Source organism: Malania oleifera, chromosome 2 (assembly GCF_029873635.1).
Source record: "Malania oleifera isolate guangnan ecotype guangnan chromosome 2, ASM2987363v1, whole genome shotgun sequence".
Classification (NCBI taxonomy): Eukaryota; Viridiplantae; Streptophyta; class Magnoliopsida; order Santalales; family Ximeniaceae; genus Malania; species Malania oleifera.
In genome coordinates this window covers 25396872-25410487 of record NC_080418.1, presented here as the reverse complement: position 1 = coordinate 25410487, position 13616 = coordinate 25396872, and the positions used below count along the sequence as shown (strand labels likewise).

Below are 13616 nucleotides of genomic sequence, written 5' to 3'. Positions count from 1 at the left end.
ATTATTACCTTGTCAATCTTTCCAATTGCAATCTGATATGGCAATGGCTATTGTGATGGTGAAATTTTTCTTGCAATCATGTGCAAGATATCTCATATTCTTCTTTCCTCTTTTTTGGCTAAGTTTGAATTTTTGATTGAATTTTCATGCACGCCCCCCACCCCTTTGAATTTCCAATACATATCTGTAATTTGCTACATTTTTCGTCGAATTCCACCAATCAGTAATTTTGTGCGTGCACTATGCAATTTTTAGTAGATTTCTGTGATCTGTGATTTGCAATGCGATTTTTTTCTGTATCCTGCAACCTTATTTTGTAGCCTGTATCTGAGGATTCTGAGGCTGCTCCAGTTGGTCATTTTAGGATGCAGAATTTCTTTCTAATCAACAACTTTTAATATGAAGCAACTTTTTTTCCCTATGAATTATATTTTTTCCTGTGTCATGAAAAATCCTTCTTCCAGCGACTTGTAAATTTTGATCTGTTTAAATTGGAAACTTTCTATATAATTTTCTATATGTTCCTATTGTTTTTAGGTTGTCCAAAGATCAAATAAGCTACACTGTATAAAGGGTATAAGATGGTAAAAACATGCATATTCAGATGTTCAAGGAAGCATATTATGAAACAACTAACTTTTCAGTGTTACATGTTCAAACTGGTTCTGGATCCAATTCATTGATTCGGAGCTTAATCAGTGTTCAAAACTAACAATTTTTACAAAAAGACATCAAAGATTGAGGCTTAGACAAGCATGCAAGGGCCAAAGAGCAATATATTTGATCTTTGCTTTTCGTCAACATACGCCCAAGAACCAATTTTTTCTCAAATTCTCCAGTAAATATCAACCCAGATTAATAATCAATGGGAATGGAGTTCAAACAATGTGGATAATGAGAAGAGCAATCCTCCCCCCACCCCTCCCTCGAAAAAAAAAAAAAAGGGAAAGGAAAAAGTAAAACTGAAGTAGAAGTTCTTGTGATTAGAGAGTTCATTATACAATAAATATGCAAATTCTGCTACTGTAACTCAATAACAAACTACCTGAAGCTCTTAATGACAAAATTTATATGGGTAAGCATGTAATTAAGGATAAGTTCTACATAGAACTGGTCTATTACCTCTCTAGGAGCATCACCATTTCGCAGTGTGGAGTATGTGGGAAAAGATCAACAGCCATGGCCTTGACAGGTCGGAAAGGCTCTGAGTTGGGCATTGATTTGGCTCTGTGCCGTGCAAGGCCAGCACTGCTCATGTTCCTCCATCCTCTATTGTTCTTGTTCCCCCCCTCAGTTTTATCAGTAGATGGTGTGCAAAGTTCAATAGCATTTGCCACTAAGCTTTCAGGATTACAGGAAATGTAACTGAAAAAGACCAAACAGAATAAATTAAGATTTAACAAATGTGAAATATAAATATAACCAAAGAATGAAAATAAACAATTATGAAACTAACACAAGCCTCCGCAGGTGTGCATGGGTTCTCAGAGCTTTGATCACCTGCATTCAAACAAGCATGCATCAGCACAACTTTTCATGCTTTCAGGTCAACAGAGAAAAAAGCCCAATATTCAAAAGAACTCTAGAATCAACAAATAATACACCTCAGTAAGCAAATGGGATCCTTTACACAAGATCTGCAATTAATAAGGCTTAAAGAGTAGCTTAAGAAATCGGTTCAGTGAAATATTAATTTGGAACATCTCTATTTTTCTTTTTTTAGTGGAAATTTCAAGCGTGAGTTGCCGAGGAATTTTTTTTTTTTTTTTAAAAAGGTCTGTATTCTTTCTAAAACCTCAAGAAACAAGTCTCATTGCCAATTTTCAAGTCTAGTGATTTAAAACTACTAATTGCCCTAGGAGGCAACCTCCAATTTCCTAGAAAAATGTCAACTTCAGTACCAACAACCCTAATGTTTCTCGCACATATACATTTGTTTGGCCTTAAATATGATGATTTCCGATGCACTAAATAAATATATTTCTTAGAAATAGTAATATTAACAAGTGCCCTAGGGGCACTCCTTATCAAGACCCTTATTTGTTAGACTAGCATATAGGAGTTGATACTCAAGAGCGCAAACTATGCACCAATTCTTGGATATGAGAAAATTTTACCAAAGGAAATGTATGTAAATCATCAAAGTGCATTACATACAGTGGGGTGAAGGCCGGCACGTGGAGGATCCACAATAACAACGACATTTTTAAATTGCTGCAGTGAGGCATTCCCATCTTCTGAAATGAACCTATTCTCATGTTGGTTTGTAAGTTCCTGCCCATTATTTTCTGAACACCCAGAGACACCTCCATTTTCAAGTACATGAAATTGACTTCCCTCAGGGTCTGGTATATTCTCTGTAGGGGCATCTTTCTCTTTAGTGCCTGGAATTTCATCTTGTTTATGAGGCATTTGCAAGTACTCTTTCAACAAAGACCCCATGACATCCTCAGCCTGTTGCCATATCACCAACAAGAACAAATAAGCTCATCATTGAAATATTTAAAATTAAAATTAGAAACCATTCCACAGTAATTATAAGTTATCCAGTTAATTAGGTTTTTATGAAAAACAGAAATTTAATATAAAATTACTAGTTTCTTCTGATATGGGTTTTGTAGGCAACTGTATTTAATATTGTGATGTCCACATAAGAAAAATATGTCATCTTTTGCTCCACTCCTGAACACCCAAAAAGTTCCTGCTTTTCATATCATGTACATAAAGCAGTGGGCAAAATGTGAACTCTCACCTTGGCACAGACAAATCTACAATTCTTTATGCCATTAATTTCAGCATTCCTGTGAGCATCGGAAACTGCAGAAGCATTCATTTCAATGCCAACCACCTGGCAACGTTCCAAGGCCAAGATCAATCATTTGAGGCACAAAGAAAATAATTAACTGTAGAAAAAGGCACAAATATACATGAAGTAAAAATAAATAGACTAGAGCAATCCAACAAGAAGTCCAATATGCAAAAAAATGATTATCCTTGCCGCATTGGTGTTGAACACTTAATTCCAATCACATAGCATAACTTAAAAAGAAAGCAAGAAATGCGTTGTGATTATTACCATACCAACATGATGAGCTAAAGTAAGGCCAATTGTTCCAGTTCCACAGCATATGTCAAAAAGCAAGGTATCAGGATTCAAATTAGCCCAATCACCAGCTAGTGAATATAGCTTCTCTGCTGCAAGGCTGTTAACCTGCAACAATATTACAAGGCTTAAAAAATTATCCAGTATCACAAAACTTTTTGAGTAAAAGAGACACGACAATCAGAGGTCTAACTTGGAAAAAGGCTGTTGGAGATATACAAAACCGGAGATTGCTTATATAATCATGAATTCTTGCTTCTGCAACATCATTGGCCACTACACATCCAGAATCAATTGCAGTCTTTGGAATGGTTAGAGAGCGCAATGGAGCATCCGCTGGAGCTACATTTGATATTCCAGTGTGGTCCTGCATAGAAAATGATGCCTCAAAAATCTTATTCTAAACATGATGGACCATACTACGACAAAATGAATTAACAGGAACCAAGGTCTTAAATTTTGATTTTGACTCCAATTTTGAAGCTCCAAAAGTACAGAAATTTCAATTTTGATTTGAAAAAATAACGGAAATTAATAGTAAAGCATGAAATTCTTTGTGAAGCTTTCGAAATGGTTAATAGACATAATGTAATTTTTAGGACTACTATGTTACAAGTTAAATACATCTATGTTGTGTATGAGCTGGAAAAGTTGTAATATAGTATGTGTATCAAACGTATTTGTAAGATAATGTGCATTAAACATGTTCAGTTAATACAAATGAAATTCATAAATCATTTAAATATTATTTATTATAACAATAATTATAATTTAGACATGAATTGTTAAATAAATGTTGTTGTAAGCTTATTTTTTCATATAATTTCAAAAGGACTTGTAATAATCTTTTGTTTCGATAAAAATAAATAAAATAAGTTAAGATAGAAATTTCACTTCACTCCTTAATCTCTCCTTTGAATCCGAGGAAATTTCATTGCATAGTTAAAATTATGACAAGTTTCACTTAAATTTTGAGATTTTGATAAATTTCAGATGATTCGTTGAGATTTCGACGGAAATTATGCAAAACGAAAATTGACTGCCATTTCAATTTCGAGGGTGACAAAAACCGGAAATTTCGATGGAAATTTCGACAATTTCGTGGAAATTTAAGACCATGATAGGAACATCACCATATTGTCTGAACTCTATAAAGAGAATTCTAGAGGTGTCAATTGGATACTTTGTAGGATTATTCAATAACTCCCACCAAGGAATTTTAAGAGTCAAGAATCTGAGAAGCAAGTAATCATCCATGATCAAAACGCCCAATTTCTTTTTCATGGCATGTATTCCACATCATAGTTCTATTCAAAATTAAATGATTACTGATAATCCCTTCCAGTATTTTCCTTCATAGATATATAAAATCAAAGCATGTAGTATATATGTACGTGTGCTCAGTTATCAAGAAACAACATAAACAAGGGGAAAAAAGTGTAGCACAAGTAATGCTATCAAGGCATAAGAGTAGGTACAAGCATTAAACAAGAAACAAGTGCATTTGAACTATGTGTGGCATCAACTGAACAGATTCATGATATTGTCTACAACAGGTTAACCATGTCCTTGGAGCTTGCTTATTAGTGCTAGCGGATGGAAAAGGAGCTAACAACTTGTGAGCACCACCTTGAAGATAACGTAAAGGAGTGCCATAATCCACTAGAAGGTTTAATGACTAAAAGAAAAATATGGAGAATGTAGGCATCAATGAACTCTTTTTGCCTCCAAGAAAGCATACATGAGTAGAGAGGGACAATAGAAAAATATGAGAGTATGCCACCATAGAGAAACTTGGTTCTACAAGAGCATCGTATATGGACCTCACCCCATCCATCCATTCCTAGATGAGGTCCTCATCACTCTTTATCAGTAAGCAAGCATCAAAGTTATCCAGATTCCTAACATTAGCTCCCTTGCAACTACAAGAACCAACCTAACAATTTCAAGAACAAGTTTTCTGCAACCAAAAGCCCAATAAGAAAGCAATGCACTGAGCAAGCTCTTGTAAAATAGATTACTAACATAGAACGGGGAAAGAAATGGGGTGCGCTTAAGGAGGGCCAACCCAAAATATGTACATTAGCACATAGTTTGATCTTTGAACGTGTTTGTGTGGGTATAACAAGCTCATAAGCATGTACATATTAACAATACACATGAATTGCATAAGCTAGAAAAATATACACAAAAATCAAACCTATAACATGCTATACATCACCAATTCAAATTCGCACCAACCACATTGTGTAGATCCAGTGCCCATGCTCCTGCCCATATCTTTTATAGTTTTTTGGTTTCTTCGTAGTATTTGTTTTTGCTTTTATTTTGTAAATTGAAGATTTCTCACCCATATTGTACTCTTTTTTTAGTAGAAAAAAAATATCATTAACAGAAAAGAGACAGAATAACAAACATCGGACAATAAGACATCCTCCTAAAGGAATCAAAACAGATAGTTGCAAATTTGCAATAAAGCCCCCCCTCCAATTCTTTTGGAGATCAGTCTACAACATTCCCTAAAGAAAACTAAAGAATGCAACCCCTCAACAAACTCACCAAAAAAAAAAAAAAAAAGGGGAAAACTACAATATCCCACAATATATCGACAGAAGTAGATTTTCCATAAAAGATTCTAGCATTCCTTTCAATCCATAAAGTCCAGAAAAGAGCAAACAGCTCACACCTCCATAACACTAATCCTTCCATACTCCCAACCCCAAAATCTCACCATCAGGAAAGCCTAGTTTTCCCCAGAGCAAAACCACATCCTCTCCATAAACAGAAAAAGTTTCCCCCAGAGCTCCTTGGCCACACAACAATGAAGAAAAAGGTGCTCACTCATTCCATCAGAATCTGACCACATAATGACTAGATTGATGACCTTATAAGGCCTTTCTCTTCGTACTCTAATTCCAGTCATCACTTTGTACCCTCCTCTTTTAATGAATTTCTTCTTTTTCTTAAATAAATAAAAAAAAATCTCCATTAGAAGATTGTAAAATCTTACTTTTCTCTCTTACATTTACATACTTCCTTTTTATCCAAAAAAAATGCATCCTATAACTCTTAACTCCATTAGCAGATAGTAAAATCAATTTTTAAGTACAAATTATTCACAAAAAAGGGGGGCAATTATATAGCTTAAATAACAATCCACACGCAAACACAAAAAATCAAGCCCAGAGCATGTAAAGATACAAAAAAGTATGTGCGCATGCAGGAATACATGTAATCAATGACGACCAATGCTCTTGGTTTTTCTGGGGCTAAATGATAATTTTACTGAAATAAGCACCATACTCTGAGGCCAACAAGGGAACCAAGCCCCACTTCATAGCTCAAAACAAACACCGCAACCAATAATCACAAAAGTCCCTTAGCCCCTGTTTGGCACCACTTACAAGTACCCATATCACATATCACTAATAAATACTTGCAGTAACTTAGTGTTTGGTTTGCTACGAGAAAAGTAGTAATAACCTTAAAAACTCATCAAAAACCTTATAAAAATAAGGGGTTTTCGGTACGTAGTTGGGAGATGCTTAATGCCTCTCATAAGATGTTGAATATACTTATATTATATATTCATATCAGAATACAATATCATATATGATATCCTATGCTAATATCACATAATAATAACAGTTTATGCTTTACATTTATAGTATGTAAATCATATTATGTCATATTATAATATTACAATGTATTACATGAAGTACACAATAATTAACAATTAAAGTTATACAATGATATAATAATGTGTTTACCTTATACATAATATATCTTTCTCCTTCAATTTTTTTTCCTTAAAAAAATTGAATTATTGAAAATGCAAAGCAACATTATGTAATGGAATGATAAGATAACATAATCAATTGCAATATCATATAACATTATGATACGATAATATTATAATAGAGTGCCATAATTTAATATTATAAATAAATTAAAAATAAAAATATTTTTATATTTAAAATATTATAATAAAAGATTATCACAACTATGCTTATGACTATATGATAACTTATAAAAATACAGCATACAAACATATCATTACTAAATTGTTGTGAGAATATTAGTGAGCAAACCATATAAAGTTACCTACTTTTTAACTTTCAATATTTATGGTCCTAGCAAAAGTACATGCTGATAGTTGTTAGTTCTTAAGTAGCTATACTAATTCAGTGTTTATCATGAGCACTCAATTTTGTTCAGGCCAACTCTAGACCCTGTACTCACTGTTATTAATTTTTTTTTGAAAAAAGATCATCTTGAAGTGTACTAAAAAATCCACTTCAAACCCATCAACCCAAACTCAACACTTGCCCTGACCCATCCATCCATGATTCATGCCCAAGAAGCTGACCCACAATCCATAACCCAGGTTACTGAACATCCACTCTAACTCAATAGCTCATCATGATCCATGATCCGTGACCCATGACCCAACAATCCATAACCAAATACCCATCCAGTCCCAAATTGAACTTACCCAAGCCAATGGCAACCCAATCAAGCACTCCAACCCATTGCCAGCCAACAATAACCCAGCAAAGGGTCCTGAAACTCTCTCCCGTCTCTCCTCCCTACCAAGAGCGCAAACATGTGAAAGGGAGTAAAAAAAAATATATCCCCTAAGGTCACTTGCGACTACACCATCACTGTCCTGCTGTCATGCCAACCAAAAATCCAAAAATGCTCTAGCCACCTTCTCCTTGCATTTGCTTCCCCGCAAAAATAATAAAATTGGGAAGCTTACCACTTCCTGTCCCATGCCACTTTCAAACAAAACAATTATTCGATAAATTAAGCACACAACACAGCAGAAGGGAGGACCAACATAAAAATGAGGAAGCTGCATTAAACACCACCCACCAACATAGACACACGAGAAATTGAGGAGGTGGAAGCAGAGGAGCATATTAGGAAACTTGTTCAAAAACATCAATGCAACGGTATCAAAGGTAAATGCCTCACACCCACCCAAAGTACCCAAGGATAGTGATAATCATAACCAGGCAAATTCTTGCTCATTCAGTAAAGAAGAAAACGATGCATGAGCTCGGCCCAGGAGATTCATCCTAGGAGCAGATGTAATAAAGAACAGGTGCAATCCAGCTCAGCCTCTTCCAAAGATATCACCCATCAAGCCATCGGTATGAGACGAGGAACCAACTAGAAAGGTGTTTTTGTTTGGAAAACTGAAAAAAGAGAAGCAACCTAACATTGCAGAGGAATCTGACCTCAACAGTGACCCCCCCTCCCCCCCCCCCCAAAAAAAAAAAAAATCAGAGAATAGAAAGCCAAAGGTATAGGCTTAGACCCTTGCCCTGTAGAATGCTATTGATGGAATAGTATAACAGCACTCAAAATCCTGTAGATTAAGACTTCAAAGCCTTGATGTTACTTGTCACAGGAATTAGATTCTGCACAAATTTTTCCAACTTTGATAGCACCAAGTCCAACTTGGTTCAGCAAATATTCTCACAATCAAATGCATCGGTTCACTATCCAACAAGTAATAAGACAGAACAAAGCATGGATATCAACACACAGTTTACAGGAACAACACCTTCCAGCCTTTAATTTTTTAATTAAGGTGAAGGAAACAATTCCTACATACATTCACAAACACTAACACACAAATTTCATGGTCTTTCAGGGATGCAATATGTATATTATATACAGTTAAGACTCGTAATGTCAAACGGCATGTAGTTCACAACCCCAACTGCCTAGGATGTACACTAACCCACTCTAATTGTTGCTTTCCTGAACACTGCCACATGTTGGAAAATGAAATCACCTCATCCAAGGGAGTGCTAGTCAACTATCACATGAAACTGCCAAGCAATTGCTGTGCTGGACAAAATGTCTTCGGCTGCCTATGTCCATGGTCAAAGTACATGGCCTATGAGCCAAATCAATGTGCCATTGTACATAGGCTAACTTCAATTATCCCACCATTAACAAGCCAGCAAGTTACCACCCACGCATCCAGCAAGCATAACCAAAACCAGCCACAAGATTAAGTGCCTTAGAGATGATGGTCCCAAAACATCTCCATCTCTGACTGTCACAAGCATTCACTGAGGCAGCCCAGGCAACATAGTAGTTGATTCTCCTGCAACTAGGTCAGCACCTTTGTCGAATGTTGTACGTGATCCTCCCAAGAATCACTGTAAATTGCAATGTCACCTAAATATATAACCACAAAATGGTTAATCCAACCATAAAAGACAATTTGATTTCATCACATTACACAAACTAGCAAAGCATTTGTCAAACAGAATGGCATTAAGAATAACTCACAAGAGTCATATTTAGTCAAACAAGCTTTCTTTGGATCATTCCCTCCACAATCCATACATGTGACCACAATCCAATTTTGTGGAGTGGAAGGCTTTGGGCAACCAGACAAACAGCAACTCCACATTTGGGACAGTGTAAATTTTCTTGACGGTAACCTTATTCAAGAACCGATAGTCTACACGCATTTGCAAAGAAACATCATGTTTCCTTTCAAACAATATTCGGCCACCAAATGAGACAGCCATCCTGTTTGGTGCCATAGGGAGCTTTGGAAGCTGGGATGATTTCAAGCTCTGAACAATTCATCCAAATTCCAATTGCTTCCTTAACTCAGCCCACTCTCAAGATCTCATCTTCTAAAGGACTTGTTTCAACAAGTCTAGCACCTAGCACCAGCTCGATTTAGTGACCAATTGCACTTTCTGGTTGAAAAGACTGGGAGTCTGAGGGCATCACATTAAAGGAGTCTCCCAATAAGAAAGGAACTTCAACCAATTGATCTACTTGACTTCCACATGATCTGCAAGGAATGTGGAATCCCCCTTAGCACAATTCATCACTCACATTGTTGATATCTTACCAACTTTCTACTCGCTTGCCTTCTTGCTTGGGTCCTTATAGATTGCAGAAATGAAGCAAGAAGTCCACTCATCCGAAATTAAAATGCTAGTTAGATGGTAAATTAACATTGCCTACACCAAAGTCATCCAACAACAGTCATCAAATTACACTACCCTAACCCTATTGTAAGAAAATCATTAGCCATCCCTTTAATTGGTTTCGCTTTGGCGTTAGCAGCCTTTGATCAAATTTGCACTACAAGAGAGTTTATGGCCAAATTTTGCTACTTCCCTCTCTGCAACAAAGTTAAGTGGCACCCATATCCACCACAGCATCAACTTTAGTTCCTTTTTTAATGTCCACCCACATATACACTAGCCCTTTTTCACAAAACGACTTCTTTGTTGTAACAGTATTCAACAACTGCAAATCATTGACATATAAGGGTCCCTCATCATCAGTCTCCATCCTTTGCACTGGACACTCAAGGGCTTGATGAGGGTTATTGCAGATGAAGCAACTAGAGCTTTGGAAATTTTGCGAGCCTTGCTAGCTGCTTTCCTTTATTCTAATCGTTCCCCTCTGTCTTGGATATTTCTCGTTTTCCCTTTGCTTCCCCTTGTCTTTATTTGGCTTGACTAATTCAATTTGGAAAGCTCTATTTTAGCATTAATTCTAAAATCCACCAACACATCTACTGTTATGGCTGCAGGAAAGTTTTTCACCCTGTGACATGTTCTTTGACGTGTCCAATATCAAAGAACTGAACTCTTACTGTTTGACATAGTCATAAATTGTGCAAGTATGTTTCAACCATTTCAATGCATCTATTGTAAACAATGTTGCGCTGCAGGAGAGGAATTGATCTTTCAATTCCTTCTTTAGCCTTCCCCACGTTTTTCTCACATTGGCAAGCATTGCCTGCCAAGTACATTGAGATTTCTGCAACCCTCTCCTCTCAGAAACATGACAGCCTTGAAGTACTACTCCATGTCCAACAAGAAATTCTCCAGGTTTTGGCACTTGAACACCTTCAAAGGACTTTGGTTTGGCAACTCAAATCTTCACCACCAGCAAACATGGCTGTATTTATGTTTTAGAAAAGGGTGATTTCCCCATCTCCTGCATTAATAGAGTGTGTCAAGGTTGTGATATCACTCAGCAAAGATAATATTTTTGTTTGCATCACAGTCACAAAATCAAGATGCCTATGCTGCAACTCAAACAACACCTTGTTTAATCATCCGCATTGCACTGCCAATGGGACCATATCACCCACCAGTGGAACCCAAAAAATTTTCCTAATGACCCACTCTATTCCGCCAACTTAAATTCACCATGAACCAAATCTAATACTAATTCTCACAAAGCTTAAATTTCACACAAATTTGTACCACTATCATGGAAAGTCCCACTTGGTTCAGCAAATCTCCCTGCAACCAAATTTGTTGGTTTGTTATCCTGCAAGTAATGAGACAGCATGCCATGCACACCAACAGAATCTCCGATTTTTATTAAGATAAATTATTTTTTGCATACATTCAAGAACATCCACACATGAATTCCATGGTGTTCTAGGCATGCCGTACCCCAGTATGCCAATTTTAGATAGCTGACACCCCCACTATCAGAGGGCTAGCAACAACCACAACTGCCTAGGCTGTGTTGGATGCAACGGGCATGTGCCAACAAAGCACTAACCCATCCTAACTGTTGCAACAATGTTCGAATACTGCCATATGTTGGAAAACAGAGTCTCCTCAATCCAAGGGAGTGCAAGTCAGTCATCACATAAAACTACCAAATAACTACTCCATTTGTCAAAATATCAACCAAGTGCAAATGTCCCTAGTCAAAGCACATGGCCTAAAGTCAAATCAATGTGCCATTCTAAATAGACTTCCTTCAATTGTACCACCATCCACATAAGAGCACAATCACATAATATATACATCTAACAAGAGCACAGGGTTAACCCCTATCACATGCTACAAGCATAACTTAAATGAGCCGTAAGACTGTGTGGTTAGAGACCATGGCCACAAATTATGTCCATCTCTAACCATGCCCAACATCCACTAAGACACCCCAAGCAACACAGTTAGCAATCCAAAACCCATAATATCTTGAGGTTGTCTCGGCTGGCATTGTTTCACAAGCCTTAGTGATGTCAAGTAATCAATAGTTGATAGCACTCCACATGGCTTCAGATTCCATTATGTGTAGGGTGTCATGAGCCAAGCTTGTTCAAGGCATTATGCTTGTCTGTGACCACTTGCCTTGTGTACATGGGATGGTGATGTAGGACAAGAAGCAGCTATTTGGATGGATCATTTCGACCCAATTAGGAGGCCTATGTCAAAGAATAGGGTGAATGGTTTATTGGGTCCGAAACCCAAATGTGCTTAGTTATTTAGTTGTTTAAGTATATGTATGTAGTTTGCTTGTATTAGGATTATAATTATGTTGGGGGCTTGTTTGTAGTAATTGTGTATTGTAGGGATATGTTTGTAATGTAATGTAGTTTTAGGGGTATGTGTGTAATTTCATATGTTTATAGGCTTTCTTATAAATAGTGTGTGAAAGCCATGATGTAGTTAGTTGTTGATGAATTTGAATTGAAGTGAAAGTCAGTTTTCCCCCTGGTATCTCCTCTCTCCTCCCTTCCCCTTCTTCTCTTCTAATTTCTCCATGGCTGCAGAACCTTCATGCTGCCTCTGCATCATTTGGTATGAGAGCCAACCACTATCTCCATTCTTCCATTTCAGTCCACCCATTTTCCCTCACTCTTCTCCCTTCCCTTCTCCTCCTCTTATTCCTTTTCTTCTTCTTCTCTCTTCTCTGTTTCTGATCTCCAGTTCTGTCCATAATTCCCTGCTGCCCAGCCACAGTCTGCCCTCCTCTTCTTGTCTGTTTCTCTTCTACCTCTTTTCTTCTTCTCCTCTTAATCCTCTCCCATAATTCTATCAACTCTCTGATTTCTAAATTCTGTTGCTATCTCCTCCGCTTGCAGCAGTCTCTTTCCAGCAATTAATCTCTCTGTTTCTTCCATCTTCTTCTTCTTTCTTCTTCTTCATCATCTTCCAATCTCTCCATTAATTTCTTCTCCTCTCTTACTCTCTCGTCTCATCATTTCCTTTCTGAAATTTCAATTTACAAAAAATAAATAAATAAACAAAAAAACAAAAAGCAGCTCTGCAGTTTTAGAACTTTTCAGAAAATTCCAGCTGTGTCTCCATTTCTTCAAACACCATCTTCCAGCCACCATCCTGCAACACCACCCGTACCACCAAAAACAGAACCCCACGAAACCCTTCCCCTCAAAATTTCATCACTGTCCGACCACCAGAGGACCCCCATGTGCTGGCCAAATTTCTCCAGCAGCTGACCCCTTCAAAATCCACCATAAATTTTATTTTTCCCAGGTTGATGCTCAAGTGGTTAATGGGGACAGACTGTAAATTCATTGGCAATATGTCTATGCTGGTTCAAATCCAGCTCAGCCCAATAATTCGCCCATGAGATAATATAATCCATCTGTCCTCAGAAATGCTAGATACAGAGAAATTAAAAAAGGAGTCAAATTTTCTGCTATATCCCCACCTCTATTTATTTATATTTTATTTTGCTGGACTTT

The 13616-nt window shown here is 37.0% G+C and overlaps 1 protein-coding gene across 1 annotated transcript in view; it reads right to left on the bottom strand.

Annotated features, from left to right (window-relative positions):
* Window positions 1–957: 957 nt before the first annotated feature.
* Window positions 958–13616, bottom strand: part of LOC131148987 (zinc finger CCCH domain-containing protein 24) — a 34803-nt gene continuing 22144 nt past the window's right edge. Inside the window, exons 9-14 of the mRNA XM_058098990.1 lie at window positions 3297–3470; window positions 3077–3211; window positions 2753–2848; window positions 2158–2454; window positions 1457–1500; window positions 958–1365 (exon numbers count right to left, since the gene is read on the bottom strand). Coding sequence (XP_057954973.1) covers window positions 1119–1365; window positions 1457–1500; window positions 2158–2454; window positions 2753–2848; window positions 3077–3211; window positions 3297–3470 — 993 coding nt within the window. The 3' untranslated portion in view covers window positions 958–1118. The remainder of the gene's footprint in view (window positions 1366–1456; window positions 1501–2157; window positions 2455–2752; window positions 2849–3076; window positions 3212–3296; window positions 3471–13616) is intronic.